This window comes from Prunus dulcis, chromosome 6 (genome assembly GCF_902201215.1).
Source record: "Prunus dulcis chromosome 6, ALMONDv2, whole genome shotgun sequence".
Classification (NCBI taxonomy): domain Eukaryota; kingdom Viridiplantae; phylum Streptophyta; class Magnoliopsida; order Rosales; family Rosaceae; genus Prunus; species Prunus dulcis.
In genome coordinates this window covers 17760120-17780056 of record NC_047655.1, presented here as the reverse complement: position 1 = coordinate 17780056, position 19937 = coordinate 17760120, and the positions used below count along the sequence as shown (strand labels likewise).

At 38.8% G+C, this 19937-nt stretch overlaps 1 protein-coding gene across 1 annotated transcript; it reads right to left on the bottom strand.

Moving 5' to 3' along the window:
• Positions 1 to 14399: 14399 nt before the first annotated feature.
• LOC117631119 (ethylene-responsive transcription factor RAP2-4-like) lies at positions 14400 to 16454 on the bottom strand. Its single transcript, XM_034364079.1, has one exon. The coding sequence runs from the start codon at positions 15827 to 15829 to the stop codon at positions 14705 to 14707; it is 1125 nt and encodes a 374-aa protein (XP_034219970.1). The 5' UTR covers positions 15830 to 16454; the 3' UTR covers positions 14400 to 14704.
• Between the last annotated feature and the right edge of the window lie 3483 nt (positions 16455 to 19937).

Here is a 19937-nt window from a genome sequence, read left to right as displayed (position 1 = left end):
CTAGCGCACAAGGCTAGCCCAGGCAGGAGGAGGCTCTAACTCCTGGAAGTAGCTCTAGCACGCAAGATCCAGCCCGGGCAAGGGGTGGGACCCATGAGCCCGGGCAAGCCCATGAGGAGATCTAGTTCGTCTACTTGTCTTTGGGCTGCTGACGTCAGCGCTCGTCAATGGTAATTTTTTTTTGAATTTCTTGCGTTGACGTCAGATTTGACCCACAGCTGCCAGAAACCAAAGGCTACAAGCTACATGACTTCTTCTGAAGCCTCCGATCTAAAATTTTTGTCAATTCTAACAAAGAAAAAAATTGTAAAAAATATCAAAAAATTCTTGAAATTTTTTCTATAAATACCTACAAATATTATTCACTTTCCGCACAAAATTTTCTACTACTAAATTCCATTTGTGTAAAAATACAAATGGCATCTTTCATAATTGCCGAAGATGCGTGGACAACCGTGAAAGATATTTTGTTGTGTGAGTGTTGGATCAAAGTTGGTCATTTCCCGATCACGGGCAATGAGATGAAGCTCTCTCATATATGGAGAAAATTTCATGGAGAATTTTGCGAAAGATTGGGTTTAGCTAGTACGGAAATGACATTGACTAGTAGGTGGAAAATTTTGAATAAAGAGTTAGGGAAATGAATAGATGCGTTGGCAAAAGCGAGTGACAACATTCAAAGCGGTTAAATACTTGGTGACAAGGTAAAATATTTCTAAATGCCGTTTTATTCAATTTCATCTTCTCGATGTTGCCTCTCCAACACCCTCCTCAAGTTAGACATAGAGAGTAGAATGTATTTTGCAAAATCTGAGAAATGAAATAATATAGAAGATATGATGTGAGATGTCTGAGTTGAGGAGTAGTTTTATAGAGGGATTTAGAAGATAGAGATGATACGTGGTGCAATTTTAGAGGGTGAAAATCTTATCTGAAATTTGAGATTATAATTTTATAATAAATATCAACACGTGGCAACCGAAAATCTTATCAGAAATTTGAGATTTGAATGTTATAACAAAATATGAACACGTGGCAAACGAAAATCTTATTTGAAAATTTAATCCTAAAATTTAATTCGAAAATGTTATCTGAAATTTTATTTGAGAATTTTATAATAAATAATAATACATGGCAACTGAAAATCTTATCAAAATTAATCGTTTATAACAAATAGAAAATAAATTAAAGTGAATAGTAATTGTCCTTGCTCTTGCTCATAGAGGTGGAAACAAAAAAGGCAAGGGCTGTCACTATTCAGGTAAATAGTGACAAATCTTGCTTTGTCTTTGCCTTGTCGGGCATCTCTAGGAGAGTCTCCAATTTTTAGCCAATTTCTAACTAAAATAGCTAGAAAGCTATTATAGCAAACTACTTAAAATGTGTTTCCTCTAGCAGTGTTCTTTATTTTGGCTAATCTGAAATATTTTATTATTATTTTCTCTTTCTCTTTCTCCCTCTTTCTCTTACAAATCAAATATATTAAAAAGAAAAGTAGAAACTCAACCCCATAAACCTCCCAAATGTCTCTATCTTTCTCCCCTTTTTTCGCTCCCCTCCTAGCCAAATTCTTTCTCCTCCTCTCTAGATGTAGAGAGCTAAAAGTTGGTTCTCCAAAATAGAGAGCCAAGTGAAAATCTGCTAGGGATGAGAAGATAAAGAAATCTACTAGAGATGCTTCTAAGTATTGAAAATAAAAAAATAGAAGAATAAGAAGAAGAAAGAACAGAAAATTAGACTCTTATAAAGGAAAAAACACAAGCTAAACTAAAGTGCCCTTTATCGTGATGCACGCGGCTTAGGTTGAAACTCCTTTTTGCGAACCCCTATTTGTGGCTCCATCTCAGGCATCAAAGTGATCTCAATGGCTGGAGAGAAAAAGAGAGCTTACAATAGAAATGGGTATGCTGCACTTTCGCTTAGCGCACGTCCTCGAACGCCTTTTCCAATCCCGCCTTTCTTCCATCCAATGGCACCTGTTTGTATTTTTTTTTCAGACTCCCTCTTGTTCCTCTCCAACAAATTCTCTCTCTCTCTCTCTCTCTCTCTCTCTCTCTCTCTCTCTCACACACACACCTGTTTATTCTCTGTGTTAGTGGCTATTGGGTTAGGGTTGATAACAGTTACTGTTCACATTTTTCCCATCTCCTTCGCCTCCTTCACCCACATAGTACCCAAACACCGACATCGCCTTCCTCAGACATCTATGAATCCCAAGAAAATCTTTTAGTTTTTAGAATTCCAACCTTCAAATATATTTCTTAGAATCCAAATTTTAATTTTAACTATTTTTTATTTTTTTGTGTTCATTCTCTCTCACGATGGCCTTCCTTGCCCGCCAGTCTAGGAGGTAGAGTGACGGGCCTTGGGTCTGTTACTCTATTTTGCTGTTTCAGTATTTCAGCTTTTGTCGTTTGGGATCGTGATTTGTTTTTCCGTAGACTGGTTTTGGCATCGACGGCTCCCTCTCTCTCTCTCTCTCTCTCTCTCTCTCTCTCTCTCTCTCTCTCTCTCTCTCTCTCTCTCCGGCGCTCTCTTTCTTGCAGTCTCTCGCGCTCTCTGTCCATGAGAGCCTCCCTTGCTTCCATAGGTAACAACTTGATGTAGAACAGATGGCAGATTTTATCGCGGTTGAGCTAGAAAAAGGACGTAGCAGGAATTTGCAGATTTGTTGTCCGAGCTCCGATTAGGACGCAAAATACCATTTCGGAAAGGGAACGACGCCACGAGTCAAACACATCGCTTAGTCGTGACGTATGATGGATTTTGGCATTCTGAGGTCGTTTGGCCTTCCAAAACTACATTCAAAGTTTTGTAGTTAATTCTCTGAATAAATTCTGTTTTTCAGTTTCGGAGTTACGTAGTTAAGTCTCCGAATTAATTCTGTTTTTTCAGTTTTAATGTAATAACTCCCCTAGCAGTTCAAGGGTTGAGAATTGTGTATTTAGACAGGTTTGTCTGACGTTTCTGATTATCTCAGATTTTAATAAAATTATCCCAAGAGAATTCCTCTTAATTTCTGGTGGAATCCAGATTTCTTGTTACTCAAGGTTTCGCTTGAAACCTTTGTTGCTTGTGCTGCGTCAAGTGGTATCAGAGCGGGTCTCTCCCGTCTCGGTATTCTTGTCTTGTCTTATCATGGGTGATCGAGAAGCTGATGTCCCAGCCCCAATTACTCGAGCGGATCTGGACGCTCAAAACCAACGGATCGACAACCTAACCAACCAATTTGGGGAGATGCGAGAATTGTTGTTGCAAGCTCTTGGTGGCAACAATAGAAGAAGTGGCAGAGATGACGAAAGAAGAGAAGGCAGGGAAGACAATCGAAGAGAAGGTAGAGATGGCGAGAGAAGAGATAATAGGAGGCAACATATTCCGGATAGCGAGTCAGAGTCAGAAGAAGAACTTGAGGAACCACCACCACAGGCTAATAATCGTCGTAATCGTAATTACGAAAATTTTGGCGATTATCACATTAAAGCCGAAATCCCTAACTTTTGGGGAAATCTGAAGATTGAAGACTTCTTGGATTGGCTTGTAGAAGTGGAGAGGTTATTCGATATTATGGAAGTTCTTGAGCATAAAATGGTGAAGATGGTAGCTTTCCGTCTAAAAGCTACAGCGGCTGTATGGTGGGATCAATTGCAAAATTCAAGGCAAAGGCAAGGAAAGCAGCAGGTTCGTACATGGCGGAAGATGAAGTCGCTATGATGGAACGATTCTTGCCCACAGATTATGAGCAGATTCTATACCGTATGTATCTAGGTTGTGCGCAAGGCAACCGTTCGATTTCTGAATATACCGAAGAATTCATGCGTTTGGCAGATCGAAACCATTTGACCGAGACTGACAATCAAAAGGTCGCGAGGTATAACAATGGGCTGAAGATTTCCATCCAAGAAAAAATTGGTATGCAGAATATATGGACTTTGCAAGAGGCGATTAACATGGCGATGAAAGCTGAACTGTTGGAGAAGGAGAAGCGCCAACCCAACTTCCGCAAGAACACGACGGAAGCCTCTGAATATGCTACTGGTGCTTCTAGTGGCTCCGGAGATAAGGGGAAAGTGTAGCAGCAACCTGGAGGAACGATGAAACCAGCGACAACTGTCCAAAATAAAAACTTTAACGAAAGCAGCAGCCGGACTTTCAATAGAGGGTAGTCCCGAAACCAATCCCAGAATCCGTATGCTAAGCCCATGACGGACATATGTTACCGTTGCCAAAAACTAGGGCATCGTTCTAATGTTTGTCCAGAGCGAAAGCAGGCTAACTTTATCGAGGAGGTCGATGAAGATGAGGAAAAAGATGAAGTCGGGGAAGATGATTATGCAGGGGCTGAATTTGCAATTGAGGAAGGAATGGAGAGGATTACCTTGGTTTTGCAGAGAGTTCTTTTGGCACCAAAGGAGGAAGGGCAGCGTCATAGTATTTTTCGTTCCCTCTGCTCAATCAAAAACAAGGTGTGTGATGTGATCGTCGACAATGGAAGTTGCGAGAATTTCTTGTCAAAGAAATTGGTGGAGCATTTGCAGCTATCAACGGAGCCATATGTCAGCCCTTACTCACTAGGTTGGGTTAAAAAAGGCCCTTCGGTTCGTGTTGCTGAGACTTGCCGTGTGCCACTGTCCATTGGTAAGCATTACAGCGATGATGTATTATGTGATGTTATTGACATGGATGCATGCCATATTTTATTAAGGCGACCTTGGCAATTTGATGTGGATGCGACTTACAAGGGACGAGATAATGTAATTCTGTTTTCTTGGAACAACCGAAAAATTGCAATGGCAACTACAAAGCCCTCAAAACAATCTGTTGAGCCCAAGACGAGGAGTTCTAGTTTCCTAACCCTAATTAGCAGCGAGCAGGAGTTGAACGAGGCTGTCAAAGAGGCGGAGTATTTTTGTCCCTTGGTGTTGAAGGGGTTGTTGAAGCTTGGCAAAGGAGAAAGTGACATTCCACAAGACGTGCAGCAGATTTTGTCACAGTTTCAGGAACTACTTTCTGAAAAATTGCCAAACGAGCTGCCACCTATGCGGGACATACAACACCGAATTGACTTGGTGCCTGGAGCTAGCCTTCCGAATCTGCCTCATTATCGGAAGAGCCCCAAGGAGAATGACATCCTAAGAGAGCAGATTGAAGAATTACTGCAGAAGGGATTTATCAGGGAGAGTTTGAGTCCCTGCGCAGTTCCCGTTTTGCTGGTTTCGAATAAAGACAAGACTTGGCGAATGTGTGTTGATAGCCGAGCAATCAACAAGATAACAGTCAAGTACAGGTTTCCCATTCCACGGTTGGAGGATATGCTGGATGTTCTTAGCGGCTCAAGGGTGTTTTCCAAGATAGATTTGCGAAGCGGTTACCACCAGATTCGCATCAGACCTGGCGACGAATGGAAAACAGCGTTCAAGAGCAAGGACGGATTATTTGAATGGTTGATGATGCCATTCGGATTGTCAAATGCACCTAGCACTTTCATGAGACTCATGAATCAGGTTCTTCGACCATTTATTGGCTCTTTTGTCGTAGTTTATTTCGATGACATTTTAATTTACAGTACCACAAAAGAAGAACATCTTGTGCATTTGAGACAAGTTTTAGATGTTTTGAGAGAAAATAAACTGTATGTGAACCTAAAAAAATGTACTTTCTGCACAAATAAGCTACTGTTCTTGGGTTTTGTTGTTGGTGAGAATGGTATCCAGGTAGATGACAAGAAGATCAAGGCAATCCTTGACTGGCCAGCTCCAAAAACAGTTTCTGAAGTTCGAAGTTTCCATGGTTTGGCCACCTTTTACAGAAGATTTGTGAGGCATTTCAGCTCCATCGCTGCACCTATCACAGAGGGTTTGAAGAAGGGCCGGTTCAGCTGGGGAGAGGAGCAAGAGAGAAGCTTTGCAGATATAAAAGAAAAGCTTTGCACCGCGCCGGTTCTAGCCCTTCCAAACTTTGAGAAAGTTTTCGAAGTTGAATGTGATGCCAGCGGTGTGGGAGTCGGAGCTGTGCTTTCACAAGACAAGCGGCCAGTTGCGTTCTTCTCTGAAAAGTTGAGCGATGCACGTCAAAAGTGGAGTACTTATGACCAAGAGTTCTATGCGGTTGTTCGAGCTTTGAAGCAATGGGAGCACTATCTTATCCAGAAGGAATTTGTTTTGTTTACAGATCATCAAGCGTTGAAGTATATTAACAGCCAGAAAAATATTGATAAAATGCATGCTAGATGGGTGACTTTTTTGCAGAAATTTTCGTTCGTTATCAAGCATACTTCCGGCAAGACAAATCGTGTGGCGGATGCGCTGAGTAGAAGAGCTTCATTGTTAATCACGCTGACTCAAGAAGTTGTGGGGTTTGAATGTCTGAAGGAATTATATGAAGGTGATGATGATTTCCGGGAAATTTGGACTAAGTGCACCAATCAAGAGTCGATGGCAGATTACTTTCTTAATGAAGGTTATTTGTTCAAAGGCAACCAGTTGTGTATTCCAGTTTCCTCTTTGAGGGAGAAGCTCATTCGGGACTTGCATGGTGGAGGGTTGAGTGGCCACCTAGGCCGTGATAAAACAATTGCAGGGATGGAGGAGAGATTTTACTGGCCACAGCTCAAACGAGATGTTGGAACTATTGTGCGCAAGTGCTACACTTGTCAAACTTCGAAGGGGCAGGTACAAAACACTGGATTATATATGCCATTACCAGTTCCTAACGATATTTGGCAGGATCTTGCTATGGATTTTGTCCTCGGTTTGCCCCGAACACAAAGGGGAGTGGACTCTGTATTTGTGGTGGTTGATCGGTTCTCAAAAATGGCGCATTTCATAGCCTGCAAAAAGACTGCTGATGCATCAAATATAGCCAAACTGTTTTTCAGGGAGGTTGTTCGCTTGCATGGGGTTCCTACATCCATTACATCAGATCGTGACACCAAGTTCTTGAGCCATTTTTGGATCACTTTGTGGAGGCTGTTTGGGACTACTTTGAATCGTAGCAGCACTGCCCATCCCCAGACTGATGGCCAGACTGAGGTTACAAACCGGACATTGGGCAATATGGTACGAAGCGTCTGTGGAGAGAAGCCAAAACAATGGGATTATGCACTACCGCAGGTGGAGTTTGCATATAACAGTGCAGTCCATAGTGCAACTGGGAAGTCTCCATTTTCCATTGTTTATACTGCTATACCTAACCATGTTGTTGATTTGGTGAAACTGCCTAGAGGCCAGCAAACCAGTGTGGCAGCGAAAAATTTGGCTGAGGAAGTAGTAGCCGTTCGAGATGAAGTCAAGCAGAAACTGAGCAAACTAATGCTAAGTACAAAGCTGCTGCAGATAGGCATAGGCGAGTTAAAGTGTTTCAAGAAGGCGATTCTGTGATGATATTTCTGAGGAAGGAGAGGTTTCCAGTTGGCACATATAGCAAGCTTAAACCAAAAAAATATGGTCCTTACAAAGTGCTCAAACGGATCAATGATAATGCCTATGTTATTGAGTTACCGGATTCCATGGGAATTTCCAATATTTTTAATGTTGCAGATTTATATGAGTTCCGTGAAGATGAGGTCCTTTATCCAGATCATAACTCGGGGTCGAGTTCTTCGGAGGTGGAGGGGACTGATGTAGAACATATGACAGATTTTATCGCGGTTGAGCTAGAAAAAGGACGTAGCGGAAATTTGCAGATTTGTTGTCCGAGCTCCGATTAGGACGCAGAATACCATTTCGGAAAGGGAACGACGCCACGAGTCAAACTCACTGCTTTGCTGTGACATACGATGGATTTTGGCATTCTGAGGTCGTTTGGCCTTCCAAAACTGCATTCAAAGTTTCGTAGTTAAGTCTCCGAATTAATTTTGTTTTTCAATTTTAATGTAATAACTCCCCTAGCAGTTCAAGGGTTGAGAGTTGTGTATTTAGATAGGTTTGTCTGACGTTTCTGATTATCTCAGATTTTAATAAAATTATCCCAAGAGAATTCTTCTTAATTTCTGGTGGAATCCAGATTTCTTGTTACTCAAGGTTTCGCTTGAAACCTTTGTTGCTTGTGCTGCGTCAGGTAGGGGTGAGGTCAGCGGAGAAAGGGTGAGGAGAATGTGTTGGGATAGGGGTAGGGGTGAGGTCAGCGGAGAAAGGATGAGGAGAATGTGTTGGGATTGAGGTGGTGAGGGTAAGGAGGGGTTGGTGGTTGGCGGAGCACCACCTCAAGCAAAGCTTAAAGGTCTTACACCCATGAAAGGCTTTCACAAAGATATTTCCATTTCTTGATTCTCTTCAAGCTACAAAGATGTGTAACCTTCGAGTTTCAACACCAAGGTTGAACTCCGAGAAGATGATGGAAACTACAAGGAGGTTTAGGTGTTAGAAAAATCCCCATGTAAGGGCCGACTTCTCTTGCTAGATTGAGAGAGATTGGTGAAATCTCTCTTTTTTCTCAAGTGCAAAAGAAGAACCCTTAAGAGCACTTCCAACAGTTTGCCCTTTGCCATGGCAAAGGGGGAGTTAGGGCAGCCACTATTCACGATTCACGTGAATAGTGGCTGCCCTTACAAAAAGCAATGTGTGTTTCCACCAGTTGCCAAGGCAAATGACAAATACTATTCATTTTTTTGTTTTTTTCACATAATTTTTTTACCTAAACAATTAATTTAGATTATATTTTCGGATTATATTTTTGGGTTCGTACGTGTCAATCTTTATTATAAAATTCATATCTCATAATCGGAAAAAAATTTCGAACAAGATTTTGGAAAAATAAAACTTGAAAGTGAAAAAAATATCAAATAGAAAGTGAATAATAGTTGAAAGAGACGAACATGTATGAGGATTTGGTGTTAAAAGTGAAGAGTATTGGTTGGTATTTATAGAAAAAAAATTCATTAATTTTTGGGTTTTTTTTAAAAATAAATTCTAATTTTTTTCATTATTTTATTGCACAAAAATTCGCTGTCGTTGGATTAGAGGAAAAAATTCGATCGGAGAGCCCAGACGACGCCATGTGGCTGTTGGCTATGGGCGGCATTGTAGCGCGCTGACGTCATCCAAAACTCGGGCTCCAAGTTGAGCCAGCCCAGTATGCTGGGGTCATAACATGCCATTTTATACCCCTAGTAAGTAAGAAGACGAGTCAAAGACCAACTCTCCCCTAGTGGCCGACCTTCCTTGTGATTGGGCTTGTTGGGCCTCTTTTAATTTGTGTTGTCACACAATTTAAACTAGGCTTATTTACTGTAGTGCCCCATGAAACTTCGGTCAAATCTCACTTCACCTCCCTAAAGTTAGAATGGCCCACTTTCATCCCTTGACTGGGGTTTGGTGACCCACTTTGCCCCCTACCGTCAACTCTATCCAAAACTCTGTTAAATCTGATGACGTAGCAGGGTGTTTTTGTAATTTCATATATATGGACCATTACTCACCAATTAAGTGGGTGACATGGCAAGTGGAGTCCACTTCTACATAAATAAATATATAATGAAATAATTTTAATAATTAAAAATTAAAATAAAAGCACATATACAAAAAGAAATTAAAAAAGTAACAAAAATAAAAATAAAAAAAACAAACAAACCCATCCCAGTGCACACCCCCACCCCCATCTCAGCCTTCCCTGTGCTCATCCCCAGCCGCCCCCACTTTCTCTTTCTCCTCTCCCCGATACACACCCTCTCTTTCTACTCGTCTTCTCATGCTATTTCCTCAAATTTCATCTCTTCATCAACCCTAAATCCAAAATCAGACTTGATAAATTTTGGGAGAGGTAGAGAGACAAAGAGGTACAGTGGCTTGGGGCCTGCAAATCAGGGCTTGGGTCTGGGGCTAGGTACAGTGGCTTGAGTAATTCTACAAAAGTTTGGAAATGGTGGACCAACCACTTTGTAGAGAAGGAAAGAAAGGAGACACTTTCTTCCAAATTCCTTCTCTCTAAAAAAAGTCAATACAATCCAAATTGTCAAAAGCTCAAAACCCACCACCCCTGTTAACGCCAATTCCAATTTACACAGAAAATCAACATATACCCATTTCTCCATATGTTCGTCTCTTTCAGCTGGTTTTTTGTTCTTTCTTAAATTTTAGAAAACAAGAAAATTTAAAATCTTTGCTGGCGTAGACTAGGTTTGTATGAGTTCCAATGTGTCGCCTCCAAATCAAGAGGCGCCGGATGAGTTCCACTACGACGCCCTCAGCTTTTGTTTTCTAGGTTTTGAGTTCTTCATATTTTATGAATATTTTTTTATTTATTGATATTTTGTGGATATTTGCTTATGGGGTCACCATTTTCGCTTTGCAGTTACTAGGTTTTGAGTTCAACTCAATAGATCTGGCCTTCAACCCCACACACACGCACACACGCACACACACACACACACATGCACACACACACACTCTCTCTCTCTCTCTCTCTCTCTCTCTCTCTCTCTCTCTTTCATCCCAGTCCCCCAGATTTGAGCCATACGATCTCAGATTGCAGAGCTGCCGCCATCATGGCCATGGAATTAGGAGAAAGTTAGTGAGATGGTGCGTTTTGCGGGATTGGCTTAATTCTGAGAAAGAAACAGAGGGGAGAGAGAAGAAGAGAACGATGGAGAGAGTGGGAGAGAATGAGAGGTCGGGATGGGGGTGGTGGTGTACGACGTACGCTGGAATGGGTTTGTTTTTATTTTATTTTATTTTCGTTACTTTTTAAATTTTATTTTGTTTATATGCAGTTTTTTATGTTTTTAATTATTAATTATTAATAATCATTTAATTATGTTTTTATCTATGTGGAGTAGGCTCTACTTGAGTGGGTAATTATCCATATGTACAAAATTACAAAAACATCCATGTCACATCATCAAAGTTAACAGAATTTTGGATGGAGTTAACAGCATGGGCAAAGTGGGTCACCAAACCTTGATCAATGGATGAAAGTGGGCCATTTTGAGTTTTGGAGGGCAAAGTAAGATTTGACTGAAGTTTTAAGCGGCAGTAGTGTAATTAAGCCTTTAAACTAAAATCCCAAAGGGTCCAAGCCCAATGTGCCTTGGAACCCAATTCATATTTATAAATCAATATGATTAAGTAACTCTTTAATTAATCTTGATCCAATCAATTGACCGCCTCAATCATTGATTTAGTCATCTTCATTATTTATCCAAACTCAACCTTTTCGGTGTACAATCGATTAGATTCTAGTTAGCCATACAGTGGGTGATACTTAAACTATTCTTTGTCGATTATCAATCTAAACCCTTTTTTACGGCATGCCCTTAGGGCTTCACAAATTGTGAGTGACGTTTAGCAACATGTCATGGTTATCCGAGCTAAATAAAATGTGTTAGAGGTCCCATTCAATTGGAATTACAACGCAGCACGATCCCTCTCTATTTTCAATACTCTTTATCACATTAATAGGATATGAAATTCATGTCAAATCCCTAATGTGATTGATCACGACTTATGTAATTCACTTAAGCTCGATGAGGAACATCTTCCTCGATTGAAGCTCACTACTTTCGACAGAGATTTCTGAATCACATCTTATAGTATTCTCTCTCTCTCTTTCCTGAGAGTCGAGATCCCTTGTTGTATACTCACATGCCTCTATGAATCAATTAAGGACCCCAACGATGTCTTAAGTCAATTTCCGAGTTGGGCTCGATATATGATATAACCTAAGATCACTGATGTACTCATAATCATGGTGCTTCAGGTCTAAGGACTAATTCTCCGTTATTGCAACTTAGAAATCTTGTTTGACATGCAGGCAAAATTTTCATACAAGATTTCATATTTGATTGCATTTAATGAACTCACTCTCTAGTAAGCACCCATACACTTATCTTAGTATTAGCTACACAAATGACTTGAGACCAGTCATCCTCCTAATTGAGCAGATATAGTGTATCCTCCTAATTGAGCAGATATAGTGTACGATTGTCTTTGTAGATTTTCATCTCCAATGGAAATGATCCTATGACTAGGAATTGTTTAGGATATGAGTTCTAGGAAAAGGTCTCCTGGACCTAACTTCTTTAGATCACTTTCCTCATCTCATAGGCCACAAACTTGTCGTCATACATATAATTATTAATGAGACTATTTCTTGAATTGACTTGATTGCCCATAGGTTTTCTTAGGTGGTTAAATAACCGAAATCTCATGACTGGCTTTTAGGGCATATTTCCAACAGATTGATGGTTGAAGGGAAAACTTAGAAGATAGATAAAAAGACTAGGAGGAGAAAAGGACTAACAAATAAAATAAAATAAAAACTCAAAATCATTTAAGTTTATTTTCTTATTTTTGGTTTTTATCCTAAAAGATTGTTCTACAATCTATGTTTACCTCTGTCTTTCACATCTATCATCTGTCTAAAGAAAAGATAAGATACACGTGGTACTACTAAGCATGCCCTTAAAATTGCAGAAGTGTAAAAGCAAAGTGGGTGGCCGGTTGTTTTTGTTTTATTTTTCTCCACACACAATAATTCTTCATATACAAGGGATAACTCTTTTTTCCCACTCTCCTGCGGTAAAGAGACCTATGATCAAATCATATCCTTTAGTTATCATTCCATTATTTGCTTTTTTGGCCACATATATGGTTAACTATGATTCTGTTCCTCTATATGCAATTTAAAATGGTGCCAAAAGTCTCTAACATAGACCTTAGAAACCTCAGAATGCATCTTTAATTCTAGATTATGGACAAATGGACAATTAGAATTACACTTGAAGGCACCTCACAAAGCCACATCATTGAAACCTGTAAAGTGGAATAACCAACTTGGCCATGAACTTTTTCCACCCTCGAAGGAATCCCTTTAACTTTAACAAGATGCAAGTTTCATTCCCATTCACACACCTTTTTGGCTTAAATTAGGATGCTTTGGACAATATTTAAGATAAAGTGAACAATTGAGAAAGAAACTGTGAGATCATATTCAAAAGATTGTTGGTATAGTTGACTATACAAGTCAAGATGTGTAAGTTTCACATGCACATCGGAAGAATACAACACTAAACTCAAATATATGTGATTATCTAATAATGGTACCGAGACCTTAACAAGTATTGAATAATTGAACTTAAACTTAGGTGATTAAAGCGAGGACAATATCGGTGTAATGTCCTTTATAGGACTTGTGATACAACAAAGACAAATATTATGAAGAAAGGATTCTTGGTGGCCCGGAAATAAGCTTTCAGAGTCTCTTTCCTTATCAAAATGTTTAGCAGTGTGAACTACTTGTCTGCGCATGCTGCCGAGAAGGAAAGAATAGAATATTGAACAAAGTTTATACATATTTTAGGGCTTTCTTCTTTTCTAATCTTGAATTCTTGGGATGGTGGCCTCAAATCTTCTTATCTCAGGCCGGAAGGGATAAGATAATGTGTAGCCGGTTAAGTGGGATCAGCAGCAACCCATGGTTTGGCCATTCCCACCTGTCAATCTCATTCAAAGATGCAAATAAGAAAATTACAGAATCCCATAAAGTGGGAGGTGATCCAAGATGCTCCCATTATCCTCCTTTTGGGCTCTAAATTTGCCGAAGCAAAATGCTGCCAAAGTCATCTCCATGAACAGTTGGCTACCTTTGATTCATTTTTGTAAAACAACTTCACAAATATTTCAAATTACAAATCAAAGTTGAGTGACTATCAGATAACTAAATTTGTATTTCATCACTCACGCTCAATCCATGTGTTTTCTGCCCATGAATCTAGGATTTACCCTTCATGTACTTTCAAGAATAAAAGCTTTATAAATTGAGAAGCATAATTACCATTAACCAAATTCAAAGTTTATGAACTCCAACTATATGAGAGTGTATCAGTTGTTCAAATTACTCCAGACCTTATTTATTTCTAGCAAGTAAGGTGCTACTCATGCTGCCCAGTCACCTGTCATGTCAGTTGGAAACTCACAATAAACTATTGAGACGAGATTAACATATGATTTGCTATGTTTGTGTGTTCTATTTACTATCAGTGAAGTAAACTGAGACCACGATTTTGCATTATTTAGCTTACTAACCCTCTTGTTTGTGTCCTATATTTCTGCAAGTTGTGAATTTTTCCACCAGGTAAAAAAATGTTTGTGCAAGCCCCCTTGAACTTCATAATGCCCAGGCGGTTTGAAGCCCATAATAATCATACAGCGTGCAATATATAAATGAACATCATCCGGAAAAGTATTTTTCTGTTTCCTGTCATGGCCTCATGCCTGTGCTAATATTCTAATCACACATTATAGAATTTCCCAAACTCCACTTTCCATCAGAATTTGATCATGTTTTTCGTCGTCTTCTCCTCTTTCACAAATTTTTTTTTTTTTTTTTTCTAAATTAAGTTTTTGCTGTTTACTTGAAGAGATAGAATCACACACCATCACATGCTCTTCATGTTACACAAAATATAGAAAAAGTAGAACAATTAACACTAATAAAAGGAACTGTTTAATTACACTATAACGAGAAATCTCCATAGTCATGCAAGGATAAAAAATTACCAGCAGACCAAAAATGGAGAAATCATTACATATTGCAGACTCATTATCCTATGAACTAATAACTATGACTGAGGAAAACCTCTGCAAATGTAAAAAATTCATTGCAGAAGCACCTGACAACACCAAACTGGGCCTAAAAGGCTAAAACCCAAACTAGACACAAACTAAGGTTAAAGCGAGAAATAAGCAAAGATTACATTATCATAAGGACTTTATATAGCAGACCAGTCAATCTCCACTGAAGGGTACTTCTCTAGTCCGAAATTCTCAGCCTCATCCCATTGAGAATCCGAAAATTCCAAGAAGGTAATGTCGGATTCCGGCGAAGAGGACCCGGCTGAAGACTCAACGGACCGAGAGGGCGAAGATGAGATCTCCGGTCTATAGCACTCTACACCAGTTAATTCCCATTCACTTTTCAATTCAGTTTTCAACGAAACCTCTGAAGGAGATGATATCGCTGGCTTTCTCTCTGCCACAGAACAGAGCTCCCCTGTTTTCCCCTGTTTCGCCGAATTAGCAGCCAAACTCTGGCAAATTGCTTGGAGCTTGGCATCCACTGAGGAATGGAGAGGCTTGTAGTGGCCAAAATCGCCAGAGACATGAGCCCCTTGGTGCTTGAGATGAGGGAAATTGAGCCGAGCAAAGTCTCCCCTGAGCTTATAAGCAGCTTTATCATAAGCTAAAGCCGCTTCTTCAGCAGTGTCAAAGGTACCAAGCCATAGGCGGGTTCGGTTCTTGGGAAGTCTAATCTCAGCAACCCATTTGCCCCAATGCCTCTGCCTCACTCCCCTGTAGAGCTTTGTGGGTTTGGAGGGAGCACCAACTTGCTTCATTGGGATGGCTTTTGGGCTGAGGAATTTCAGGGTGCGAGGGTTTTGGTGCTGATATTGGTTTTGCAGTGAAGCTGGAGAAGCAAAAGCAGCAATTTGTTCCTTTTGTTGGTGTTCCTGCTGTTGCTGGAGGACCATTTGGGTTTGGATTTGAAGAATTTGAGATGGGGTAAGTTGGTTAAGCCCTATTGAACCTGTTTGCTCAAAACCCACTTGATCAAACATGTGGGTTGTGGATGGCGAGCAAAAGTCAGGGTACAAATTGGGCTGAGTAGAGTAGAGTGGAGGATGGTAAGTGTAAGAAGAAGGGTAGGAAGAAAAGGAAGAAGAAGTAGAAGGAGAGGTTGGTGAAGAAATAGAAGAAGAAACAGATGTCAAAGAAGAGGTTGATGAAACACTTTTCATAAAAGGCATAAGTGCTTTCATGAGCTGATCCTCCCTCAAGGAATCTGATAAATCTGGTGTCATTGAGCTGCTGCTGTAAAGATCTATAGCTGTTGCCATGTAGTCACAAAAGGGGTAAAAGCTAGAATATAAGACAGAAAATATACTTCCTTAAAACCAACCTGTTTCTTACCAAAATCAAAGAACAGGTAGACTAAATCCAAGAAGAAGGAAAAAAAAACCCAGATTAAAAGAACAAGGTTTTTTGCACAAAGAAAAACTAAACAGGCTTAGAAAAAAACAACCTTTGAGGGACAAAAATAAACCCTCCTAGTTGATAAAAGAAAAGCTTAAAACTTTATACTGAAAAAAAAAAGGGGGAGAAAAAACCTGGATCACTGTTCTGAATCACCTGCTTCCAGAAATACCCTTCTGGGTTTGCTTTGTTTTATCACAATTGATGTAATTTCCAATTAAGATTCCAAAAAACAAGCCCCAAAATATGTTCTTTCGAAAAACAGACGATGACAGAAAGGGATTCAGAGAAGAGGGGTCAAAGAGAAAGGGGAAGGAGTTGAAGAACTAGCAAAATTATCAAACACAGTAGCAGAAAAGCTCTCTCTCTCTCTCTCTCTCTCTCTGTTTGTTTTTGTGGCCTCACTTTGGTGTTTTTGGCTCTCTTGTGCTTCCTTGGGTCACTTGCTCTCTGCTTATATAAGCCTCAAGCCAGTGGCTCTCTCTGGCTTAAGCCTCCGGTTTTCTCTCTCTAACCACGTTTTTCTTCATTAATTAATCATTTCTGCCTCGTCAACTTCGAAGATACCTTTATTCGATGTGGGCGCGCAATGACGACATGACACGTTTCTGCGCATTGTATTTAGTGACGGGCAGTCTGTTGAGGAGCCAGGGCTTTACACGTGGCTGTCTTCGATTTGCTCGATTAGGTTGACTGTTATGTGCTCCCGTTAGCAAATTTTGGATTTTCATGCGTTTTTTTGTCGTTTACACTGTTGTGACTCGCCGTTTCACTGCCACCTCAACCTCAGCGAAAATTGCTGAGTCATTGAGTCAGTGTTTTTTTGTTATCACATTTGGTACTGGACTATTAATATGGACCGTCGATTTTTTTTTTTTTTTTTCTGAAAACAAAAATCAACATCAAGGAATTTGGTATACTTACGCCATTTTAGATATTTCTTTTAGTTTAAACCTAAATTAAGAGTGTCCAAGAACGTAAGTTAATAATACTAGTTTGGACGCACACCACAATGGTCCTCTCATGATCAGGACAATTCTTTTTTGAAATCATCATTTTTCAGCATCTTTATAAATAAAAAAATTAATCGAATCGAAAATTATTTAACCATTTGATTATTATCGTGTATAGTTTCAGTTTAGTTAAAGGGAAAAATGGAAAGTTCCAACTTTCATTTTCATTTTAAAATATCATTTTCAACTTGACATTAATGTAATGAGAGCTGATTTTCCCACTCTTCTTTTATCCACTTACACTCCCTTTGTTAGAAATTGTATGTTCCCACTCCTCTTTTGTCAACTTACATTCCCTTTTTTGTTATAGTAAAAACTATTAAAAAAAAAACAAAAGGAAGTGTAAGTAGATAAAAGGAGAGTGGGAAAATCACCACCCAATGCATCTATGATATTAATAGATTAGAATTGCTTCTATTTAACCTGAAATCAAAAGTGTCATGACCAACTAATGCAAGTATGAATGAATAATATCAACATGACAACACATATTTAAATGGTATTGTATAAAAATGTCTTAATTATCTTTTCGTCAAAGGCATTTTTTTCTTGGTTTTGCTAAGGGAATGTTCATGTGTACAATGCCATTAGTATATTGGTTGGTGAGTGTTAGCTTATTCAACATTATTAATTAATCAAGTTTGGTCAAGATTGATTAGTACTTAAAACAAATCCATTCAAACATGGAATGGCACACACACTATAACAAATTCATCACTTTCAATAGCATTATATCGATTCAAATTTCAACCAAGGTAGCCTTGTTGGCATTAAGGTTTAGACATTCCAACTAATATTGTAAATTCAAAACAATCAAACAGAGATAAAGCTTTAAAAAAACCAAGTTACAATAATACAAAAAAAAAACTCTCACAAAAAAGAGGTGAAAAACAGTACAGAAGAGCCAAAGAATCTCTACAACTTATTCTAAATATAAAGAAACCACAAAAAGAATGATAAAAGAAGATGTAGATAAGATAACCATCCTTTTTAGATAATTATTATAAAATTCTATTGTTATTGTGAGGTTCATAATGACATGTAGATAAGCTGATGCGGATAAAATGAGATGGTGATGATGAGATTAATTAGTGATGTCAATTAGATAAAGCCTAATTAATAAGTTGATGCTTTCATGGGTTGTGGGTCAGTTGGGGCCGCAAAGCAAACGATGCAAGGGTAAGGAGTGACGATAGTTTGAGAGGGACCCGACAACATTATATCATCAATTGCGGCGCCTGCTCTGATCTGAGAGTAGAAAGAGAAAGAAAAGGCGGATTCTTGAGGTTCTCGAAAAGCCAATTTGGCTTCATCACGCAATTTTATGACCCCAATCAACCTGCCCCACTATTGCTACTTGACTACATAGGTGGTAATCTTTGACACCATATGGTTGATTAAAGACTAGAAAACAACATAAAATAATTGATTCGGGTTGAGTTGGGTTGGGTCAACCTATTTAATAATGCAGTCTTGTTGTATTGAAACCATATTAATTTAATCACCTTTTATTTAGATGAGAGAAAATAATTCAGAATTTAGAAGTCAAAAAATTTAAAAGAGAAATTAACAATTTCTTTGTTTGACAACTTAATCGAGGAATTTATTAAATGACGCGCAGAAAAAAAGGTAAAAATTGGGGCATCAAATTCCCGAATTCAATTTCCACTAAAATAGGTGTTATTTCACAATTTTTATAGTGTCATTTACAAATTCTATATACATAAATTCAAACATTGAAATCTTCAATTGCTAGAAATTGAAATGATGGAAATCTAAATTCCGTCATTTTAGAATTTTATGTAATTTTCACTTCCTTCATCCAAATAGAGGGTCATAGATGTCCTAAAATAGTGTCACCTTACAAGACCCTTGAGAATGCACTATATTTACACAATTATGTGCATAATAAGTTAATATGACATGCTTTTATTGTCGTTGTTACATAAAAGGTAATTACGTGTGGAATGTTATAAGAAATAATGTATATAATTATAGGGAATTCGAACCGGAGACCACATGCATTAAAGTCAAAATCCATTTATGTAAAGAGGTTACTTCATAGGGGGTGAATTGTGTGATATTAGACACCAAAGTAACCGTGGTTAAGTTAAGCCTAATATGTCAAGTTGTCACAAAACAAAAAGTGGAGGAATGAGTAAGGATGTGGAAAAAGTTGCGTGTTGTAGAAGCGATGGCATCAATTTGACGTGGTCACACGTCGTTTCCTACGTGGACATCACTCTCAAGCTACTCACACCCACTTCTTCTCTACCCTAAAGTTTTCTCTCTGCACCTTCGGATAGAAATGGTCTTTTCAAACATTTTACTTGGATTCGAACTATTTGAAAATTTAACATTTTTAATTGAATTCTTTCATATTTAAGGGGAAAAAAAAAAAAGAATCTCTCATTGCCTACTAAAAATAAACTTTTTTTTTTTTTCCTTTCTAATGAGAAGTAGAATACTATGTTATGTTAAACTCTCTCATATTCCAAGAACGATATAGGAGAAACAAAATAACTAGATTTAATATGGAAATAATGGATTTTTCTCATAAAATAATACAAAAGGAGAGATTTCTCTATTAAACATAATAGTGATATTTCAATATTGGCCAATGACATTTATATATCATAATTTTTATTTTCCTTAGAAGTTCCTACTTTTTGAAAGTGTTGCATGTTATGAATAACAATAACGCTACGGGCAGTGGCGGACCTACAGAGGCGCAAGGAGGTGCAGCTGCACCTCCCTTCGCCGGAAAAAGCTTTGGAGTCGCCGGAAGTTGCCCCTTTGGTCTGTCTTGAAGTTGCCCACCAAGTGTTTGATTAAATGACTAAGCAACCTGTTCTTTTATGTTCTTTGCTGCGCTGATGAGCGCAGCGCGCATCTGTTTTATTTTATTTTTCAAAATCTTGGCCAACACGTGGTCGTTTTGGGATAGGGGAAAAAAAAA

Excerpts from the sequence above, each read along its gene's own strand:
- LOC117631119 (XM_034364079.1), bottom strand. The coding sequence starts at position 15,829 with ATGGCAACAGCTATAGATCTTTACAGCAGCAGCTCAATGACACCAGAT.